This window comes from Aedes aegypti, chromosome 2 (assembly GCF_002204515.2).
Source record: "Aedes aegypti strain LVP_AGWG chromosome 2, AaegL5.0 Primary Assembly, whole genome shotgun sequence".
Lineage (NCBI taxonomy): Eukaryota > Metazoa > Arthropoda > Insecta > Diptera > Culicidae > Aedes > Aedes aegypti.
This window is the reverse complement of record NC_035108.1, coordinates 30,259,206-30,282,918: the sequence shown is the minus strand read 5'-3', so window position 1 is coordinate 30,282,918 and position 23,713 is coordinate 30,259,206. Positions and strand designations below refer to the sequence as shown.

Below are 23,713 nucleotides of genomic sequence, written 5' to 3'. Positions count from 1 at the left end.
ATCTGCTAGTTCAGACCATCCATTTTAGGGGTCCGTGGGATGTGTGTAGAGCTTCAAAGGGGGTCGCAGCTGCAAAAAGGTTGAGAGCCACTGGTTTACGCGAAGAGCAATCCCAAAAGTTAGACTAACGATGGCCCCCGCAATTTGCGCATACAAACTTTGGGGTATCATACTTCACATGATAGACGTCCTTAGCGTGAGAAAAAGCACCGCAAATCATGCAATTAGCATCCATGCGGCAATGGTTGATCCCACTTTTGGCACCAACGGCACTGAGTAAGGTTCTGGAAATTTTCCCATGGCACACGGACATCGAACATAAGTCTTGCTTTTTCTAAAGCTTCAATATTATTCAGATCTTTTTTGTAGGAAGTGAACCAAATACACCTCAACCTCTTTTTACGACCGTTATCGGGGATCGTAAAAAAAATTGGTCGTTAAAAAAGAATATGTTTTTGAAAAATGCAACGTCTAGATGTGAAAATTAGAGATGGGCAAAAAAAATCGGAGCCGTTCAAAAGATTCGGATCTAGTGGAAATACAGATACTGCTCGATTGTTATCAAAAGAGCCAATTTTATGGGGGTGTGATATGCAAATACCAAAAAAAATTAGAGATAACGATACTGAATATTCTCCAAAGTTGAAGGAAGTGTTGCGTACCATACAGTCAGCCGAATCACAAATGCTCATGTGGCTGGCAACACTGTTTAAGAAAAATAAAGTAAAGATCAAAACCATCAAACTTGAGCAGAACAGAAAAGTATAATGCTTAGCAACATAGCAATACTCTTCAACTGTAATCCAGTTTTTCATGAAGGATTCAAAATTTTTTTCGTAGCTGGCAACATTGTTTAAGTGAAACTGCGCCACCAGGCAGTGCAAGGGTGCATGCAACTATTGTTTTGCGGATATCTCAGGATCCTGACCACTTAGAAAGATGGCGCCTTCGGCAAAGCTGTTCAGTAGCTCATGGACTATCATTATTCTAATAAAGAGATTCGAGATTTTGCCACCAGTGGGCGCTAGTGAGCATAGTTTTTTTTGTGTTCCGGATAGCTCAGGATCCTAACCACCTAGAAAGATGGCGGCTTGGGCAAAGTTGTTCAGTAGCTCAAGGACTATCATTATAAAAGCTATGAGATTCAAAATTCTGCCACCAGGCGGTGGTAGTGATCATGAAACTTTTGTTTTGGGTTATCTTAGGATCCTAGCCACTTAGAAAGATGTTGCATTCGGCAGAGTTGTTCAGTAGCTCAAGGACTATTATTATAAAAGCTATGAGATACAACATTTTGCCACCAGGCGGCGCTAGTGAGCATGAAACTTTTGTTTTGCGGATATATCAGAATCCTGACTACATAGACATGGCGTCTTGGGCAAAGTTGAGCTACTCAACCAGATTACCGAAGAGTCCATCTTTCTTAGTGGTCAGGATCCTGAGCTATCGGGAAAACTAAAATTATATGCTCACTAGCGCCGCCTGGTGCCAAACCTCGAATCTCTTGGCTAGAATAATGATAGTCTTTGAGCTACTGAACAACTTTGCCGAAGACGCCATCTTTCTAAGTGGCCAGAATCCTGAGCTATCCGCAAAACAAAAATTCTATGCTCACTAGCGCCGCCTCGTGGCAAAATTTCGAATCTCCTAACTTTTACAATGATAGCGCTTGAGCTACTGAACAACTTTGCTGAAGGCGCCATCTTTCTAAGAGGCCAGGATCCTGAGATATTCGCAAAACAAAAGTTTCATGCTCACTAGCGCCGCCTGGTGGCAAAATTTTGAACTTCATAGCGTTTATAATGTTATTCCATGAGCTATTGAACATCTTTGCCGAAGACGCCATCTCTCTAAGTGGTCAGGATCTTGAGCCATCCGGAAACAAAAGTTCTATGCTCACTAGCGCCGCCTAGTGGCAAAATTCCGCAATTGAATGACCACCATATGTTAGCTCTTGAATTACTGAACAATTTTACTGAACATCATGATCCTCTATTTTGAATACTTTTTAAGATAATGATTAGAGTGTCCATCCCGGGACATCCCGGGATTTGACAAATTTCGGTATTTCCCGTTTCTCGGGATTTTATTTATGACATCCCGGGAATCCCGGGATTCCCGAAATGTATGTAGAATTTGATGAAAACCACTAATTTTCAATGAAAAACAATAACATTTTTCCTCACTATCAAGTAGTATCAACCTTATTTCGTAGAGTACAAAGCATAATGAAAAAGAGAATAAACGAGTAGGATAGATGTACCAATAGTGGAGGTACTAAGCATGATTGAACTTCATTGAAACGCCCAAATTCAAGATGCGCAATTAATGTACATGTTAATGTTGTAACGGGAAGTAACGACCATTGACTTAATGAGAACAATGATTTCATCGCAGCAATCCTCGGCATGTCAGAGAAAAATAATACCTCCACTATTGGTACACGATTCCTTTAGTTGCCGTATATTTTTAATTTGTGTTCCTATAGCTGCGGTATCCGTGGTTTTTTTTATGGGATCCTCCACTATAGGAACACTTTACCGCAACTATTGGTACAAGCAAGTAAAGTTTTTGGAATTTAAGTGGTATTTCATCAAATTTAAAGCAATTTGAAAGCTCTTTTCAACTATTCCGCGTATCAACAAGCTAATACGTCGATTTGCAGTGTCGGTTCTGTGGTTAATGTAATGAAATCAGTGAAAACGGCACTACCGCAACTATAGGAACACCCACAACTAAGGGAACACTTACCCTAATTATGTTCATGAAAAGATCAATTTACCAAGTAAGAAACACATATTTTTATTTATCTAGTTGCAAAGTTTTAATAAGCCCTAAATGCTTATGACTGAGATAACAAATTTGAAAGTACACCTAAACCGCCGCAAATCGCAAGTCAGTACCATCTGTAAAAAGTAGGCATTGAGAAAATTTAGAGAAGTTTTCAATCTCGTTTTCCATACAAATATCCCAGGAGATTGGAACATGTATCGATCTCAATGAAACTTTCATAATTTGCTTTTCCTTCCGTTAACTTTCCAAGAAAAATATAAAGATGACCAAATAACGATTCATTTTTGTGTTACACGATACGAAAATCTGCAGTGGGACTGACAAGCGTTCACTGTTCATTATGGGATAATTCGAATTGGTGTTTTTCCTTAATTTTACTGAACAAAAAGTGATTTCTCATTAGTGCAGATGAATGATCATTAGAAGATATAACGAAAAGTGATATCAACTCAATTTAGTCCAAAACGCAGATGGGACTGACTTGCGATTCACGGTAGTAAATTTCAATCAATAAATGTCAGTAGTTAAATCTAAAGTTGTTTTAAATAATTGATAATTGCTTTAAATTTATGACTTAAGTTTTTATTATAATTTGAAAAAATCCAACAAACCCGTAATTAGTCAAACTTTGTTTTGATTTTTGTCAGGTTACTTCATTTGCTATATTTAACATTTTATTTAAAAAAGTTACATTATCTATTTTTCATGAAAAAAATTGTATTGTTAAATTTGTACTTCCATTTCAACCGAAATGCTTGTTTTATTGAAAATTTGATAAATCCCGGGATCCCGGGATTTCCCGGGAAGAGCATAGATTTTTGTTTGTCCCGAATACCGGGACGAGCGAAATGGCCGGGAAATGGACACTCTAATAATGATCATTTATAAAAACGATCGTTAATCTGAATATCGGTCGTAAAAAGGTGGTCGGAAAAAGAACCGTCGGTAAAAAAACGGTCGTAAAAAGAGGTTGGAGTGTTCTTGAGAATGCCCTTTCCGAACAACGCCAGATTGAGTTTTATTTTACATAATGATTACTTGGACTGGGAAAAATCCAAGTAAATCATTTATTCCATTTTTGATCTCTTCAGGTGACTTATAGTCACTTGAAAGACATTTGAAGACAACGTTAAGTTTTGTCGTTATAAGTGAAAAATTTGTGACTCTATGACACTACCCCGAACGCCACTACCCCGAATGACACTACCCCGAACGCCATTAGCCCGAAAGCCATTACCCCGAATGGGTCATTACCCCGAACGCCATTACCCCGAATGCACAACATTTTGAGGCTTATGCTTGTTAGAGAGTGGGGAGATAATTGTACGATTCCTTATGAGTATTTAACGAGTTTGGCTCAACTATGTATTTTTCAAATATCAGAAGATAAAAAAACAGCTAGTTTTTTAGCAAATATTTTTTTCATACTAAGTTTTCTTTGGATTTGTCCTATAATTTTGATGAGGTTCGCACAGCCACATTGCAGTGCTCTGAAGAACAGCCTATTCAAAAATAAGGGTGAATTTATTATGAAAACGATAACTATAATATGCACAAAATTAGGATGTAGTAAAATCTCTTAGTGGAAATCGGTACCCACTTCTTTTACTCATTTTTGTAGGCTACTAGCATTAAGATCTCCGTAAAGATTTTGTTTCGTAAACGATGACGATGGAAGATCACCCTGAGATAGTCACTGCAAGTGTTGTTCACCTATATTCATAAGGAAAATATTTGTTTAAAAACAAAATTGAAATATGAACACCACCAAGAAGTCCAAATATCGGTGATCACGCAGCTGTTCAGCAAGACCATATTGAGGGTTACGGGTTCGAATTCCTCCGGTGGCGGATCATATGCATTATACATTTCCTTGGCGTCCCTGGGCATAGAGGCACATGTACAAGAATAGTAAATTGACAAGGAATGCTCTCAGTCAATAAAAAGCTTATTTTATAAAAAGCCCATTCACAAATTTCATAACCTTGAAGGAGGCAAAAAATGTTGTGGGTGCTTGTCTTCAAAATGTAACAGTCCATACACAACATGTAAAATTTCCATACAAAAAATGGTATGAGGAGGTGGGTAGGTGTCAAAAATGGCAATTTTTGGCTTTATGAAATGTGTGAATGAACCCTTGAACTACGAAAGTACTCACTGAGCTGATAAACAGGCACAGTCTCGGAAAGAATGAGAGGAAGATAGTTGCCAACAAGATATTTTGAAAGAATAACTGACATATAAAAGAAGGGAAAATATATGATGTTTGTTTTTAAAATATTATATTACCGACGAATTTTACGCGCCATTAATTACCAGTGTTTATTAGAGACGCATTTTTACCCGTAAATTAAAATACTGCACTATATCTCAAACTATTCGGGGTAATGGCTCATTTGGGGTAGTGGTGTTCGGGGTAATGACCCATTCGGGGTAATGGCTTTCGGGATAATGGCGTTCGGGGAAATGGGATGGAGCCAAATTTGTACTTCTTCTCTTTAAGAAGCTCGCGATCTTCAAAAGTTTTCGGCAAAACTCGACTGTCTCCTTTCTATTCGATTTGGAACGAAACCTCAATACCCCTAATGGAGTTCAAGATGTTTTGCCTTAACCCTCCAAATTCGAAACAACTGACCACGATTGGCGGCACCATTTGTTTCCTCACTTGAATCAAAGAGCCTGGGCTAGAGGTTGCTTCCATTTGATACTCGGGAAACTTGCCTAAAGCATTGAACTGATTGCTTATTTCGATACAATTATCAACATTTCGCCTTTGTAATAAAGCGCGCATTCCGGAGTAACGTCCTTTATTCCAGTTTTGCTACCTTTAATGACAGTTTTAAAATCCACTTTTTTGGAAGGAAGTTAATAGAGATTCACCCTTCCTTTTGTTTGTAGTAGAAACCATGTTTCTAAGAAGTTTTTGCCCACTACGGTGTCCAACATGGATTACCACCGCTAGCTTTCGCTATCTAACGCAAAATAAAAGGCACAAGTCCAAAGTAGGATCGTAAAAGAATTAATAGTGCTGTACTGAAAAGTACTGTTTTTGTAGCATTGAGAAGTACTGTTTTATTGCTTTCGGTAGTTTAAAAAAAATCGAAAACCAGAGAAATAACGGGTGTACGCACAGCACGACGGTGCGATGGGCACTGTTGTTAGGTTCATTTAGTTTTACCAAATTAGAATGGCAGTGTTGCCTTACACAGAACTTCTTCATATAAGAAATGAACGTTGAAATGATACTGATAGAGCAGTTAAAAACACTTTTGATTCCCGCTTTGCTCCATCAATATCTATGAATAAATTTCTATGAATCACCATAATACAACCATAACAAATCAAAACAACCCACACAGAAAAAAATATTTAATTTTCAATGTGATGTAAACTGAAGTCTACTGTAAAAATAAATCAAATTCGTGTGTTATTACAGCATCATGTAAATTTAAATGAATATACATTCAATTTTTAACTAAAAATGGTTGAAAATTACATGATCGTGTAAATTCAAAGTGAATTCAATTGAAAAATAATGGATTGGTCGTTGAAATTTACGTTTATTTTGATGCTCCAAATATGTGCATGAAAATAAACTTAAATTTACAACATATTTTTAGCTGTGCATCTTCTTCAACACTCTGTTATTCACATGTGATATCGGTGTAGGGTACTTCGAATCTTATCAACCACTCAACAACTCGATCGGCAATAAAGCCTTCGCCAAAAAGCGTTCATTAGTCAGTAGCACTATCGAAACACTCCCATCAGCACCTCATAGATAGATAGTTCACCATTCGCACAAAATGAGAACCATTTTAAGTACCCTCGTCGTCCTGCTGGCCGTTACTGCTCTTATCTACGCCGACAGCAATCAATGGGGCCGTCGAGTGGTCGGAGATAGACTGCTCCAGTCGGCCACCATTGTGAACAACTCACTTCCGGTGCCGATCAAAACTGCCGTTTTCCAGTATTTGCCTCCGGTGAGTGTCTACTAGGGCAAGTCAGAATTCTTACAAATTGAAAGTTCAATCTCCGATATCTTCCCTACCATCTTTGCTATAAAAATAGTATTCTGTAGAATTTCTAGTTTTTTCGGTGGTGTTGACCTTTACGTATAAATAAAAAGTTTTCATTATGAGGTGATAAATTTCTTCTTATATTACAGAACAGACAAATTATCCATACTAACCTAAGCACATTTTTTAAGCCAGTTTTGAGTTACTACTGGAAAAGCTGAAACTCTTATAGATTTCTTTCTTTTATAGTAAGGATGATAATAATGATATGGGAAGTTGAATTTTCATTTTTTTTTGTTATTTTGAATTACCCTAGTCTCCAACTATTAGTGCTTTCTAGTCTGAGTGGGTGATGCGGTCATTAACTGGACGTGTTTTTGTGTGATTTTCAGCAGGGATCGGCACGTGCACCGAACGTGACCTACATTCTGGCCCGTGATAATGTCCGCAACGGGTTGGGCGGATTTGCGGCGCTGATTTCTGGGGGCATTAATCAAACGCACGCCACGGTAAAGCTCAGTTCACGTCCGAATCTTGGGTTCAATTTTACTATTGAGGTCTACGGCAGATGAACCATGGAAAGTGAATTGAAAATTTTCAGCTAAATAAAATTCTCAGAAAATTCTCACAAGTGGTTCGATGGATCCTAAAGCCTGTCCACGTTAAATTTCGGAAACCCAAATAATGGCAGCAAAAAAAAAGTTACTCATAATTCAACAAAAACAATTGTTTATTTCAGAATAAAAGAGTTATATCTACAAAATAAACAGTTGACAAGGATGTTAATCCTTCTTTCTGTAAAATTCTCGAACTTTCTGTGGTACACCCGCCATCCATGTCCGAAATTTATCGTGGACAGGCTTTATAACAGACGTTTTTGTTTCAACAAGTTCAAAGCTCGTTCTATGGAACGAGTTCATTTTCCGAAAATCCCTTGTTACATTGCTCTTGTAGCAGTCACTCACCGCGAATTCCCCGTGTCTGTATCCGTTTAATTTGCCTCCCACGGTGTTCCATCAGGAGAAAGCGTAGGTACCTCGATGTGCTACTTCTACGCAGTTCAGTCTCGCGTTCACGTGTCGATGCTCCGTCTCGCACAGTTGGTGGATCGACGACCTTTCCGATTTGCTGTCCCACGGAATGAATTGCGCGGAATTTTGCTACGATGACGGCGGTGACATTTCATAAAGTCTGGAAAATCGTTTTAACGACATGCATCACAACATGTTGACGCCCCGCTCCGGGTAAGGACGATGACGATGGGCGAGGGGTGCCAGTCATGGTCTCGTTGAGTTTCTGGATGTGACATATTTTTTTAGATTTCGGTGGGAGATGGGTTTGTGGGAAGCTTTGGGGGACAAGGGATGTAAGTAGAACCGAGTTTTATTTCATTTTTTCTCGCTTACTGTTCTCAGTTGCTGATAAATGGAAGAATGGTATGCGGTGACATGCTTTTCCCTGTGTGTGACTTGTATGACGGTGTAACATTCGGATGAAGGCAACGTTTGATGGTGTTTTCCATGGAAATAGGATTAAGACGATGGTCGATGACATGATTGTATGAATAAACCACGAGGACAAATGAGATCGGGATTTTCCCTTCTACAGGTTGAATTTCTACCCTGCATAAGTAAAGAGCTTTAACAGACTTAATCGAGTCTAGTACACCACATTGAAGACGGCCTTACAGTTGAGGACGAGGACGAGTCTTAACCGCATTCTTAGGTATAAATTTATTCCTTTATGGCTGTTTTATTAAAAAAAAATATCACACTGCAAATTGTAAGCATTTTTCTCCAAATATTTTGAAGGGTAATCTCAGAATAACGAATTATGAAAACAATTTATGTAAAATACATTTGATCACATTGCAGCAGTGTTCCCAGCTTTGGAAGGCCTTCTGAAAATAGAGCATTTGATTATCTATTGTGCTTTTAATGTGACGTGGGGACCAGATTAGCAACTCTATGAAGACGCAGGTTATTTTCCATATTAAAACTTTATTAGTACTTCCATCAAGACGTACTTTAAACCTTAAAATTCCACTCATATTAGTTCCATTGAAATTTGAAATATATTTCTCTTAAAAAATCAGTGAAAAATGAGTATATGATATCTGAAAAATTGTTGCTCCAGAAATAATCAAATATTTATCTGAAGGCTTCTGATTTATGATGCATTCGAAGAACCAGCCTTTTTTGAAAATAAAAAAATATTATTTATTATTATTTATTAACGACACTTTACCCTCGTCAGGGCATTCGTGTCGGGCTAGTCGTTACTTTACAATACCTAGATTTCACTGTGTATTTCAATTTCCCTAATGAATTTTAGGATTTTGGTTTCCTTTTCCGTGCTGTGTTGTAGAATATCTGCAACTGCCCAGGCAACCACCAAGCATTTAAGGTGAAGATAAATCGAAGCCAAAGTCCGAATTTTCAAGAGCACGGATCTGGAGAACCAAACATCCGTTTAAGATGAAAACTTAATCGATTGGTCACTAGCTAGTGGTGACCAATCGATAAGGTTTTCAGCTCAAACGGATGTTTGGTTCTCCAGATCCGTGCTCTTGAAAATTTGAACTTTGGCTTCGATTTATCTTCACCTTAAATAGGCTGTACAGCTGGCCGCTCTCAGCATTTGATCTGCTTGCTGCCCTAGTCAAGCGGTTTGATTGCATAGCTGCCTTTGATTAGGAAACGCAATTCTACTCAAAGACACATGGTCAATTACAAGCATTTCAACTGCACGAGCTGTTTTCGGTACGGAACACTTGGAATGCTTTTTTGTTGCTGTGTTAATTCTTCGTAAGAGAAGTACAGATAATATGTTACTGATTTGATAGTATTTTTGTCCTTCTCATACTCATAGAATGGGGCTATTAGCGGCTACGACGATGAAAGAGATATTGAATCGCACTCGCACCAATGAAAAATCACGCAAGGAACTGTCAACAAGTGTGTTCATTCTGTTTTTCTCGCATAAAACCCAAGACAACATCAGCAACTTCGAACTCCCGAATTGTTGCCATTGAGATTGATTTAATTGGAAAACTAGCCAGCACTAACCTCTCTATTTTGCTTTTCATACAAGGGAATGCGTTAGTTCCACAGGAACAAATTTGTTTTACCATCTCAAACGATCCTTATTTTGTATTATTTTGCATCTTAATAATATGCTCGTATATGATTAGCTGTATCGGGAACCTAGGCGAACCGCACAAACCTTAAATAGGATAAAAATCTTCACGCAGCATACAACGTCTCTAGCTTATCCTGTAGCGCGGAAAACCATCATCCACACGCTGTTATCAATCTTCCAGGTCATCAGTTCAAGTCCAAATACGGATGCCAAAAGCAAAAATATACTCCACCACAAAAAAAAAACATCTCAATCAAGCAGTGTCATAGGAGAGAAAAGGAGGGTAAACATAATTTTGTTTTGTTTTGCTCTTACCTTAGGCGTTACATTTTTTGACAGTTAAATGCAACGTTCCTGAAGGTCTAGCATTAAAGCAGCACGTTATTTCGCCAAAACCTGCTCTGAAGGAGCACTAAAGGCAGCTATACGTTGAATGAGCATGAATTTCGTTGCCGTTCAGACGCATATAATGCAGTATGAATGCTGGTCCTAGTGCTTAGTGGTTACTTGGGTGATCCTGCTGATACCGCAAGTCATTCGTCTTTGGTGGTACCCTCTGCACTCGACGAGTATATGATGCACTGTTATTTGTACACCACACCAGGTGCACAATGGAGGAGAGTTGCGGTTGAGTATATGCGAGTTTGTTAGACTGGTGTGTCCTATCCTCAACCTTGTTAGTATCCGCTGGTCCGCGGCATTCGACCTGTCTGAGCATTTCCTGGGGATTTGCTTGATTTGCCTCAGATGTCCTTGGCTTCGGAACCATTCTGTTTCCCAAGTTGACCTTATTTCCATTTTGATAGAACGCGCAACATCTTGCGCTGGTATAGGGATATCGAGTTGAGTTTGATGTCTGCCGTCTTTAGCAAGTTTGTCAGCTTGTTCGTTGCCGGCGATACCGGCGTGACCTGATACCCAACTGAAAACTATGTTCCGTTCTCGGGCAGTTTGTTCGACAGTTTGGATCTATGGATGTCTGCATCGACCGCCAGTTAAAGCATCGAGACAGCTTGCAGAGTCAGTCAATACGATGACCTTTTGTTGATCGCCTACTTCCAAAACTGCTTTTTTTAGGGCAAACGCTTCTGCGGAGAATACACTGCAGATGTTTGGCAGCCGAAAGCTGTAGTTGATGGCAGGCGTAACCCCCCCAGCGCCAGAGAAGTCGGTTTCCTTTGAGCCATCAGTAAAAAAATATTCGTAGGATTGATATTTCTCACTAATGAGTTGTTTGAAGGACGGAATAGCGATGTTCTTTTTAGCGCCTGCTTTGAGTGTGTTCCTGAGTTTGTTATCGACATGCGGTGCTGCTACGTACCACTCCCGTTCTGTGATTCTTACGATGCTGTTGATTTTTGGGATCGACAGTCCTGTTGTTTCCTGGAGGAGTTGTTTTACTCGGTTAACCGTCGGAAAATCTACTGATTTAGGGTTCTTTTCAATTAATCGTAGAGCTAATTGGGATAGGCGCAAGATTAGAGCTAAACGGAAAGGAAGACACCCCGCCTCGGCTAATATCGATAGCGTTGGGCTCGTAACAAATGCTCCGGAGGCTTGACGAACAACCTCGTTGTAGGTTGGACCTAGTATTCGTTCCATGTTCTCGAAGCTGATACTTGTTAGACCTACCCCGAAGAATAGTTTTGAGATGACTAAGGCTGGTTTCTCGGCTGCTTCTATTCAGTCTGCGACCTAAAATCCTTAGAATTCGAATCCTATTCGCATAATTTCTTTTAACGTCTGTGAAGTGCTGGATAAAGTTGAGTTTGGAGTCTACTATCACACCCAAAATTTTCATCTTTCGCACGCAAGGGATTGGGGTGTTATTAATTTTAATGGCTCTGCCTCGTTTACGATGGCCCACTTGGCAAACGTGAAGTAACTTAGATTTAGCAGGTGCTATGGAAAATCCAACGCTGGTGGCCCAGTCGGTAGCAGAAGAAACAGCTTGCCGAAGAATTTGGCGGACTGGTCCGCAGTTTTTACCCTTCACAATAAGGATGACGTCGTCAGCATAGAGAAGAATGCTGGCTCCGGTGGGAATCTGGTTGAAAATTGGTTGCATGGCTACCAAGAAGAGCGTCACTGAGAGTATAGATCCTTGGGGGCCATTTTCTGCTTTTCTAAGTGTCGAAGAGAATCCATTAACCGTTACAGAGAAGTATCTGTCAGAAAGAAAGCTTGACAGAATATTGAACATACGGCCATAAATCTTGCACTTTGCTATGGTCCGAAGAATGGCGGATCTCCAAGTTGTATCGTATGCTTTTGCGATGTCCAGGGATACTATTTCCACATGATCATCATCGTCCAGTTGTAGGAAGGATTCCAGGTTGGCTAAGTATGTGTCGACATCTTTACCCGGTCTGAACGCGTGCTGGCGTGCATCTAATTTTCATGTGATCTCCAACTCCGTAATTAGACGGCGGTTCGCCATTCTTTCAAACAGTTTGCCTAGACAACTCAGGAGTGTAATTGGTCTATAGCCGTCTACCTTACTTCGGTCGGCTTCGGGTTTCGGTATTGGTATTACTGTACCAAGCTTCCATTGCTGTGGGAAATTTCCGTCATTCCGGATTCGGTTAAAAAGTTACAGTAGGGCAATTTTAACACTCATTGGAAGTCGTTGCAACATAATGTAGCTTATATTGTCGGGTCCTGTTGAAGAGCCTCCTTTGCGTTGGAAGGCCCATGTGAGTTCTTCCAGGGAGAAATCCACGTTGTACCGTTTGTACAGATTTGGGCGTTGAATTTTTCCTGAGATGTGGATGTGTTTCTTATGCTGTTTCCGGAATTTTTCGGGGTAGTTCGTATCGGAGGTTCTTTTTTCGTATTCATCTGCCAGTGCTTCTGTTGTCCGTCGTTAGTAATACCGGTCGTGAGATTCAGCGTTACAATGCTGCTTCTCCTTTTCCCTTGCAGTCTGTTTATTTTGTCCCATACTTGACTGGATGGGCAGCTTGGGTTGATGCTTTCAACGAACTCTTCCCAGGAATTCTGCTTCGCTTCGTGTATTTGTTTCCGACACGCTAAGCGCGCTTCTTGGAACTGTTTCAAAGCTTCTGCTTTCCGAGGGTCGTCAGTATCTGAACGTCGGAGAGCTCGTAATCGTTTTCGTCTAAATTTTACAGCCGCTTTTACATCTTCGTTGCATCATATAACCGATTTTGGCCCATTTTTACCTGATGTTCTTGGGATGCATGCTTCCGCTGCTGAAATAATTTTGTCCGAAAATTCTTCTACCGTTAGTGGTAGGCCCGGGCGCAGATTTCTGCTCGTAAGTTCTACGTAGAGTGCCCAGTTGGCTGATTCGTACTTCCACTTTATTCGATTTCGCTGTTCATCTGATGTGTTTGAAATGTTAATAAGTATAGGAAGGTGGTCGCTGTCAGAACTATCTGGTAGAGAGGTCCATGTGAACTTAGGAGTAATTGATGTTGAGCAAAGCGATACGTCGAGGGCATGAGAATTTCCAGTAGATGGGTCAATTCGAGTGTGAGAGCCGTCGTTAAGCACCAGCATATTGTGTTCAACAGCCAGTTCCAATATCTGTTCACCCCTTTTCTTCGCTTCGGATGCAGATGCAGTTATTTTACTGCCCCAAGCTGCATGGTGACCGTTAAGGTCTCCCAGTATAAGTGCAGGCTTCGGGATTTCTTGCAAAAGTTCACTGAAGAGTTTTGAAGCTTCCTTATCTCTAGGTGGCAAATAGACTGAAACGACTGTGGTATTAACTAGGACGAATAGTTAAACTGCGATTGCTTGAATGTTAGTTTTCAACGGAATTTGTTGAAAAGGCATCCCACTTTTGATAGCTAGTCCAGCACCTTGTCGGCCATGGGTTGAGCATTGGCTGAGAAGCAGATCATAGTTTGTCCCGAGGAGTCCATCGCACGACTTGCGGTTGTCTAGGTTGGTCTCTTGGAGGCAAAATACTACCGGTTGATATTTCGTGATCAGCATATGGAGTTCATTGTAGTGCGATCGGAGTCCACATATATTCCACTGAATTACGAATGTCTGTGAGCGAGTTGGTGAATTCACGGATGAGCATGTTGAGCTGCCAGATGATGCAGTCGAGCGTCGATGGCGTCCGCCTGGGGGACGTGGTGTTGTTCGGGTATTTGGGCGACAATCTGTTAAGGTAGAGGTGCTGGGAGAGTTTGACTGGTTTTTGGTTGTGGATAATAATGGGATACTTGCCTATGGTAAGGTGGTGCACACGCCGACTGCCGCCAGAGGCTCTTCGGATAAATCCGGGACATCTCTGGTCAGGGTCGACGTGTGAGGCCTCGCGCTTGGCGAGGTCGATGGTACACATGTCATTTTCCTGTAGTTGTCGTATGCTTCAGAGCTGAATAGTGCTGATAAAGGTAGGGCGGCCGAGCTAGGAGTTTGGTGGTCAACAGGTTGGAGGAAGACGTCCCGGATTCCCTTACTCGCTAAGCTCGCTTCCTCTTCTGGAAGTGAAGGGGGTACTACACATTCCCCGCCTTCAAACCGCATACTTATGACGTTGATGTTCTCAGGCATGTTGTCAAATCGTAATCCAAATTCAAGGTCCTTGTTAGTGTAGCTGGGGTCGTGTATGTCATTAGTTGATAGGGATTGTTCTTCCAGTGCCGTGTCAAGGTGCGTTGCAGGGTCAGTAGCCAGGTCTAGAGAAAGTTCTTTGCCCCCCCCCCACGGGCATCGTTTTTCGATGCTGATCGGACATGGTATGTTTCGATGTTTGTTGATAGCCGCTTTCCCCAACTGTTCTTGGTGTCGGTTGGTGATATTTCGAATTGTCGTTTTCCGCTTCGACTCCAAGTACGAATGATATTATCAGGATCGTTGTCACGATTGTCTTTTCTAGTTGAAGGTGGAATGCAGACTGTGTCCTTTCTTGATTCGCGTGTGGTTTTTTCGGACGGTCCAGCTTCCGTAGAGCGTGTGGAGGCTGGGTGTTGTGTTTGGGTATCCTGAAAGAATGAAGGTGATTTGCCAGAGTGAGGTTTAATAGACGATTTCAATGAGGCGAGTTCTTTAGTTAGATCAGCGACTTGCTTCAGAAGTTTTGCTATCGTTTGGTCTTTAGAAACAATCTCCTACTTCAGTTGGCCTTGGATTACACGTGCAATAGTTTCACGCTTGTTTTCCATGGTGTAACGACGCCTTGCTTCAGAGTATGAAATACACTGGTCAACTTTCATATGGACAATTTTGTCCTCCTCCTTGTATTTGGGGCAGTCTCGTGATGTAACGGTATGGTCGTTTTTGCAGTGCATACAGTATGGTGAGTTGTTGCATTGCTCACCGTCTGGTACATGGATCAGTTGAGAACATCGCATACATACTCCAGGTTGTTGGCAAAACTTTCTTGAGTGGCCATACATACCGCAATTGTGACAGAGCAGCGGTGACGGATAGTATGTCCGTACCGGAATCCGCAACAAACCGAAGTACATGCGATCCAGTAAAACCGTGCCGTGAAAGGTTAGCACCAAAAGAGGTGTGTTTACTAGATCACCATTAACTCGCTTCTTAATACGCCGAACTGCTTGGACACCTTGGGATCTCAGATGTTCGCAAATCAGTTTTTCGTCCGTGTTTATGGAATCCTGTTCGTATACGGTCCCCTGCACTGTGTTGAGTGTTGGATGAAGGGATATTTCTATTTTTGTGCCATCGGAAAGCTCCGTCAGCGTTGTCAGCTTCTCAACGATACTACGGAGGTTGGTGAGGAGAAGATAACGAGTCCATGACCTTCGCGAGCGACCTAGACGAGCCTCGATGTTGCCTGTACTGGTTTCATTGTCGTCTGTTTTGCGCCGTAGCACTAAAACTATCGTTTGGCCCATTTCATCACTATTCCGCATCCAGTTTGGAGTTCTACACTCGCTATTACATCCTGGTGGATTATCTGGTGGCCCCTTTGGTGGAACAGAGTGTTTACCGGTCATTTGACCGGGTCGTAAAAACAGGTTTTCGGATCCACTTTATTGTTCGTTTAAACGAGGTTGAACAATTTTGTGCCTACGTTTGGTCACAGATACACTTCGGGACACTCTCGTCTGTTTGCACTATCAGCACAACGTGTGTGTAAGTGGTGTTGTTGATTACAGCACTACCATGTGCAACGAGCACAATTTATTCGTTCAATTTCGCTGTTGTGCACCACTAATTCCCAAAAAACTTCACTTTGTCCGATGATGTCTTCACGTAAACTATAGCTTGATCGCAGATCAGGCTATTAATAACCCGTATTTCGCGGTTAAATTGTCAGTTTGAGGCAGAGTAAATCGCGCTTGTTGGTTAATACCGTAACCCGATCACTCGAAGATGATAAAAAAATAGATTGTCGAATTTTGCAGTCAATTTCTAATAATCATTGTTTTTGATAACCTCCAAAAATCGACTGTTCTAAACGTTATGTCTTATTATTGTTAAATTTTATTATTTTTGTGGCTTTTAATTATCATATTATTGTACAATAAATATCGATCGATGTACAGAAAACCGATTCCGATTCCATTGTTATATTAAAAAGATATTGCATGTAAAAGGTGTCCACTTTATAAAATGAACAGTCTTTATATTATGTTCCATAATTTGACATTTCCAACAGTTGATAAATAACTCAATATCGTCTTTTGTTAGACGCATTCTACTTCGATATTCCCTCATGTGGTCAATTAGCATAGATCATTACACTCAATCAGAGTTTATGATGCCAAACAACAAGTTTCTTGATTGCAATTGGCTATAGCGGTGAAGACCACCCCAAGCGTAATTGTACTCCATTGGGATGGTGTGGATCCGTTATCACTATCCATCACAAATCTGAGTTCACCAAGAGAAGCCCAAATCGCCACGGCAGTAAAAGTATAGCTTTTCAACAAGACCATGCTGAGGATGGGAAGTTCGAATCCTGGTCTGGACGATAATCTTAATGAACTCGAAATTGTCTCCTGGGCTTTAAGACTCAACGTGGAAAAGCTTTGGAAAATCAATTTGAAAAGCAAGCTTCGTTCCAGTAAGGACGTTATGTAAGACGAATGAATAAGACGAGACCTCAACAACAAATCAAGTATCCAATCAACCACTCTGCTACGCATTGGATATCATTCTAAATTGGAATCACATGTCTGCCTCACTTCATCTCCTTACCGGTATAAGTTTCTCAGTACCTGTTCTCCATAATACCAATCAGACGAATTTCAGATTCAATTCGAATTCATGAAGTGGGTAGAATTTGATAGCTTATTTGTTATTGTTTTGTACTTGTTATTGCTTCTATCCTTAAGGGGATGCCACAATCAATCCACAAATGCCTGAAAAATTGTCCGGATTAAACGTACCTGAAAATAGATGAGAGAATAAAGAACAATTGAATTCGACAAGAAAATGATTGTTTATCAAGAAAACAAAAACATTTCCTAACCAACAAACTCCTCACCAACGCAAGGCTCTTCTTCCCGCTGAGCTTGCAGTTAACCTCAAAACAATAAATCTTGACCCCAACCCATTGACATCGAGCAGAAACGATCGGGAAATCCATCCCCGGGGGCCAAGTAATGCCTCATCCCGACAATGGCCAATAAATCACTCAACCACCCTTCTGGATTTCCCCCGTTCTTCTCCGAGCAGCAGAAATTCTTCATCACATTCGGAACACGACAGGCGCGCGGGGTCTGTCTGATGCATTATCGATAGTCCTTTATATTTCAAAAGCGAACCCCGAAAGCTTTGGTCCTGCTATTGGTAGCAATTTTTTTCCCTTGAACCGTGTAATATCTCCTTCTTTTGTGGCTCGGAACAGAAACAAATAGTATCGCGCCTAAGAGCGTCTCGTTTCTGTTCTTCCATGACTTACTCTTCTTCTTATCAACATTATGTTCCCGCTGGGACAGAGCCTGCTTCTCAGTTTGGTGTTCCCATGAGCACTTCTACAGTTATTAACTGGGAGCTTTCTTTGCCATAGTTGTCATTTTCGCATTCGTACTCTATGCCCAACGAAATCAAATAAAACTCTATTACGAAAATGTATTGGACCAAACGAGAATCGAACTCAGACACCTTCAGCAAGGTTTTGTATTATAGACGTGCACTTTAACACTAGGCTAAGGAAGGTCCCACAACTAGATCGGCAATTTTTCTTGCTCAGCTCGACGGGACAAAAAACCTATCTTCACTGTTTTTTTTTCGCACAGGATTCGTTTGTGGGTTTTTCTTCACAACGGAAACGAAGACGTATATTTTCCAGAATGGAAAAATACAACTTGGTTGAAGTATGGTAGGCGAATAAAAAAGAAGAAAATGATATTTATTAAAGAAAGAACAAGCGGATTATGAGCAGATATAAATCTCTGATAATAATTTGTTCCTTTTCTTTTACAAATAAACAGAGCATATTAGTGGAAAAGTTTAGGATTAGTCCCAAATGATGTTAAATCATCCAAAATAATGGTTACGACACATTACTGTTTACATCATTTCAGAGTTGGCTGCAGAGAATTAGTCTGCTTCTGCTACATGTGTTTTGATATATGCACTGACTCCATTATTATAAGTACAAAAATGCATGCTTTAATCTGCAACGATACTGAAGATAAACATGAGTGAATGCTGAGTGATTTGAAATGAACCGGAGAAAAGTTATATTAAGATTATGGTCTTAGACAAAGACTAAATTAGTATAATATGCAATTTTTTTGTTAAAAAAATATAATTCTTTTCTATTTTTGACACACGTTTCAGAGCATAACATGACAGGAATCTGGTGGGCTACGTTTTGTTGATATGAATGATTAAAAACTATTGGTTTAAATTTATTTTGATTCTCGAAATATTCCATAATTTCGTTTTAGTTGGTAGGGTGCAGAACCACTTGGGCACTTCCATGATTCACTTTGGCATGGGGGGTTTTTCTCGACCGAATTGTCTGAAACTTTGCAATAAGGAGCACTTCACTACGACGCATATTGTGGCCAAATATGAGCTTTGTAGCTTTCAAAAAATCCCACTGCCGAAGTGAATCAAAAGTGCCAAGAATTGGGTCCAGCTCCTACATGGGGAAATTTCTAAATCACATTTGCACCATCTAAGGTTAAAATCTATTGTAGACATAGTCTTATTCATAGATAAGTGCATTAATTAGAAAATAAATAATATACGGTAAAAGTATTAGAACACAAATGGTTTTTCAATTGAATCTCAAGTGCGGCCATTTTTATTTTGCACCAATTTTATCATGAATCTATACTCAAATGTAAAAAGTCTTCACAAATCGATCGGAAATTGTTCGAATATATGTGAAATTAATATGTGCTTATTTTACAGTGGACATCCAAATTATTTGGCAAGCAATTTGACGTAGCGGTAGAAAAACAGGTGGTGCTTCTTCAATTTTTTTGGATGTACGTAGATTTATTTCTCGTTGGCTTTGATCAGGGTTAGTGTAAACAAAACAAGCTGATGATAAGTTATTCTCTTTAGTGATTTACAGACAAGCGAGCTTAGAAAATAAGATTTTTGTGGGTTTTTATCCAAAACAAAATGTGCATGTAAATTAAAATTTTCTTATTCGAACATATTCACTTGACCTTCTTAATCAAATTTATGTCGAGAAAACAACATGTCCTTCCTTTGAAATGAAATTTACATACAAATAGATCTAAAAAACAGGGTTTTCTGTAATAGTTTTGGCAAAATAAATTTTAAGTGTAGTCAAAGATTTATACTTTTGGCGAAACATGTTCACCTTAGCACAACAAGCAAATTAACGCAGACAAAACTACATGTCACATCCTTCAAATTTGACATACAGACAAAAAAGCTCAGTATATACGTTTTTTGTGCGGTTTTTAAGCTTTAATAAATTTTAAGTGTAGTCAAAAATTTCATTTGGCGGCATCCACAAATTACGTAACGCTCTAGGGGGAGGGGGGGAGTAGGCTCAAGCGTTACTGCCCATACAAAAATTTTAAATTTTTCATACAAAAAGCGTTACGGAGGGGGGGGGGGGAGGGGGTCAAAAATTTCCAATTTTAGCGTTACGTAATAAATGGACGCTGCCTTTTCTGCTCAAACATGTTGACTTGACATTCACATACAAATTTATGAAAAAAAAATGTTCACAAATTTCATAATACAGAAAAAGGGCCATTTTCAACACCCACCCACCGTCTCATAACGCATTTTGTAAGAATATTTTCCGAATTTAGTATGACCTGTAACAACTTGAAAACACTCATCCACCCCCTTCAGCGCTATGAAATATGGGCCTTTGAATGGGCCCATAACCTTTAATTTCGACTCATATACTAACAAGCTCAGGTAATATGTTTTTGTATAGATTTAAGTGTAATTTTTTTACTCAAGAATAGCATAGCATAGACTGACTGTACATGTCAATGGTTGCTACTCCGTGATTGATCGGAACTGGTAAGAATTGCACTACGATCTAAATGAATAAGGGATGGGAGTTTCCGCTTACTCTCGAAGTGCAATTTTAGCAGATCTAATATTGTTGATCAATAACAACGCCGGCCAAGTCCTTACAGTCAGTTGGGATGGGGAAGGAATGTTAGGGTGTAAGGATTGTTGCTTATAGAGACCGAAAATACCTCTGCATCTCCACAATCACCACGGGAAGGGTGTTTATTAGTGGGGGAGGAAAAGGTCTGGGAGTCGCCTTTGGTCGGTGATGCGATCCATGGATAAGGAGGAAAAATAGGACTTATATTTAAAGCTAGTTTTTATTTTTGTCTTGAGAAGTTTTTGGTAGAAGATTTAAAAAATACGACAACATCTATAATGTCGAACCATTCAAAAGAAGTTTTTATTAAAAGAGAAAAATATATGCATTTATTTTAAATTATATGGGACAGGATGCCGATATTTGTAGTGACCAACCATACTTCTTCTTCTTCGTCTTGGCATTAACGTCCCCACAGGGACAGAGCCGGCTTCTCAGCTTAGTGTTCTCATGAGCACTTCCACAGTTATTAACTGAGAGCTTTCTATGCCTAAGTGGCAAGTGCGATGATACTCTATGCCCAGGGAAGTCAAGGAAATTTCCTTTACGAAAAGATCCTGCACAAATGCCTCTTCTACGGCTCGACGATCAATTCCTATTATATCGATATCGTCCGCAAAACCCAGGAGCATATGCGACCGGGTGACTATGGTACCGCTTCTTTGCACGCCCGCTCTCCTTATAGCTCCTTCGAGAGCAATATTGAACAAAAGGTTCGAAAGCGCATCTCCTTGCTTCAATCCATCAAAGGTTACGAAGGAGGTTGAAGTCTCATCCGCAATCCGCACACTTGATTTCGATCCATCCAACGTTGCACGAATCAGTCTAATCAGTTTCGCCGGAAAACCGTGTTCTACAATTATCAGCCATAACTCATTTCTCTTTACTGAATCGTACGCCGCCTTGAAATCAATGAACAGATGATGAGTCTGCAAGTTGTATTCCCGGAACTTATCAAGGATTTGTCGCAAGGTAAGCATTTGATCCGTCGTTGATCGGCCCTCACGAAAACCAGCTTGGTATTCACCGACGAAGTACTCCTCCAGCGGTCTCAATCTGTTGAACAGAACATGCGACATTATTTTGTACGCCGAATTGAGGAGCGTTATTCCTCGGCGCACTCCAATCTGTGGCCCTTCTTATACAGAGGGCAGATGAGGCCCTCCAGCCAGCTAGCAGGCAATTCTTCTTCCTCCCATATCCTTAACAGAGTACGGTGCAGTATTTCGTACAGCTGCTCACTACCGTGCTTAAAAAGCTCGGCCGGGAGCTCGTCTTTTCCAGCAGGCTTACAGTTCTTCAACTCCTTAATCGCTCTTCTAACCTCATCTAGCGTCGGGGGCTCCACAGCTTGTCCATCGTTGCTGATGATTAATCTGTTCTCAGACACGCTCGTGTTCTCTCCATTCAACAATTGCTCGAAGTGTTCTTTCCACCTGGCAGCCACCAAGATTTTGTCTGTCAGCAAGTTACCTTCGCGGTCATTGCACATGACGGGAGACGGCGCAGTTTTTCTCCGTACGCCATTGACAGTTTCGTAAAATCTCCGCATATCGTTTTGTTCGATGCTGTTTTGCGCCTCAGTAATGATGTCTTCTTCATACTGCCTTTTCTTTCTGCGGTGAATTCGTTTCTCGGCTGCTCTAGCTTCCTTGTACCGCTCTCTATTCTGCCGGGTACCAGACACTAACATCCGACTTTTGGCAACATTCTTCTCATCCGTCACATTCTGGCACTCCTCATCAAACCAACCGTTTCTGGGTCGTCTCTGAGCAGTACCTATCACCTCTCGCGCTGCTGTGCTCATCGCACCGTGGATAGACTCCCACAGATTGTTGAGGTTTTCGCCTACGTTGTATCCCCTTATCCGCTCATCAAGCTTCCGGCGGTACTCGTCTGCTACACTTTCTGTTGATAAGCGCTGGATACTGAAACGCAACGGTCGCTGTGTTCTTGTGTTCGCCACGGTAGACAACCGTGCACGAATTTTACTAACAACGAGATAGTGATCAGAGTCGATGTTTGGGCCTCTAAAGGTCCTCACATCGATGACATCCGAGAAATGCCGACCGTCCACCAAAACGTGGTCTATTTGGTTGCAGAGCTCGCCATTTGGGTGCATCCAGGTGTGCTTTCGGATGTCTTTGCGTGCAAAGTAGGTGCTGCTGATGGCCATCCCTCTAGCTGCAGCAAAAGTTATTAGCCTTAGGTCGTTGTCATTGGTGGCGGAGTGAAGGCTCTCCGTACCAATTATAGGGCGGAAAAAATCCTCTCTTCCGACCTGAGCGTTGGCATCTCCGATAACAACTTTTACGTCATGTTTTGGGCACTCTCCGTAGGTCTTGTCGAGGCAATCATAAAACGCATCCTTCGTGTCGTCAGGTTTATCGTTTGTCGGCGCATAGATGTTGATCAGACTGTAGTTGAAGAATTTGCCCCGTATCCTCAATACGCAGATTCGTTCATTAATCGGTTTCCACCGCATAACACGCTTCATCTGCTTCCCGATCACTATGAATCCGACGCCATGCTCTGCCTTATCGCTGCCACTATGGTAGATGTTGTATTTGAAAGCTATGTTGGCGACGGGATCCACCGCCCTGAATTCACGTTCTCCAGTTCTAGGCCATCTTACTTCCTGAATAGCAGCCACGCTCACTCCAACCTTCTGCAATTCACGAGCCAAAAGGCTCACTCGTCCGGGTTCATTTAACGTCCTGACATTCCAGGTACCGAGTTTCCAATCATTGTCCTTATTTCGTTGCCAGGTCGATTGCCGAAAATATCGTTCATTATTTCTCCCTTCTCCATTTTTCGTGGTAGTTAAGAAATTCGTGTTAAAAACAGACCCATGGCCTTAAATGGTCATAAGACTTAGACCATGCTAGAAGAGGCACTACAAGCACTTGGAGTATTCGAGCGACGAGTGCTTAGAATCAGCTTTGGCGTTGTGCAGGAAGACTCTATGGTAAACCCAATAAATATCATGAATAATGAATCAAATGAACTCGCAAATGCACCAGGACCTGGAGAGCATAATTAAGTCACTGAGGATAGAGGGTGGTGGTGTTCATAGCAGAGTGAATTGGCGAAATATTGTTGGCGAAGTTTTATCATGCAATAAGTGAAAATGTTCTGGGATCAAACAATTGGTACAATAAAACGTTTTCTAGGAAATTGTTCATTATTGTCTTTCCAATTGGTTTGAACTAATCAGTCATTAGATTCGGAGTAA

The 23,713-nt window shown here is 40.8% G+C and overlaps 2 protein-coding genes and 1 long non-coding RNA gene across 4 annotated transcripts in view; 2 read left to right on the top strand and 1 right to left on the bottom strand.

Annotated features, from left to right (window-relative positions):
- LOC110676555 overlaps window positions 1-23,713 on the bottom strand; it is a 461,002-nt gene that overhangs the window by 380,657 nt on the left and 56,632 nt on the right. The window lies entirely within an intron of this gene.
- LOC5574109 lies at window positions 6,514-7,443 on the top strand. Of its 2 annotated transcripts, none has more exons than XM_001661129.2 (2): window positions 6,514-6,776; window positions 7,208-7,443. In XM_001661129.2, the coding sequence occupies exons 1-2, from the start codon at window positions 6,600-6,602 to the stop codon at window positions 7,382-7,384; spliced, it is 354 nt and encodes a 117-aa protein (XP_001661179.1). In that variant the 5' UTR covers window positions 6,514-6,599; the 3' UTR covers window positions 7,385-7,443. The 2 variants fall into 2 exon arrangements, with proteins under 2 accessions (XP_001661179.1, XP_001661180.1); XM_001661130.2 differs by having other exon boundaries at window positions 7,205-7,443.
- LOC110675425 lies at window positions 7,644-8,397 on the top strand. Its single transcript, XR_002499483.1, has 2 exons — window positions 7,644-8,056; window positions 8,228-8,397. It is a non-coding gene; the product is annotated as an uncharacterized LOC110675425 (long non-coding RNA).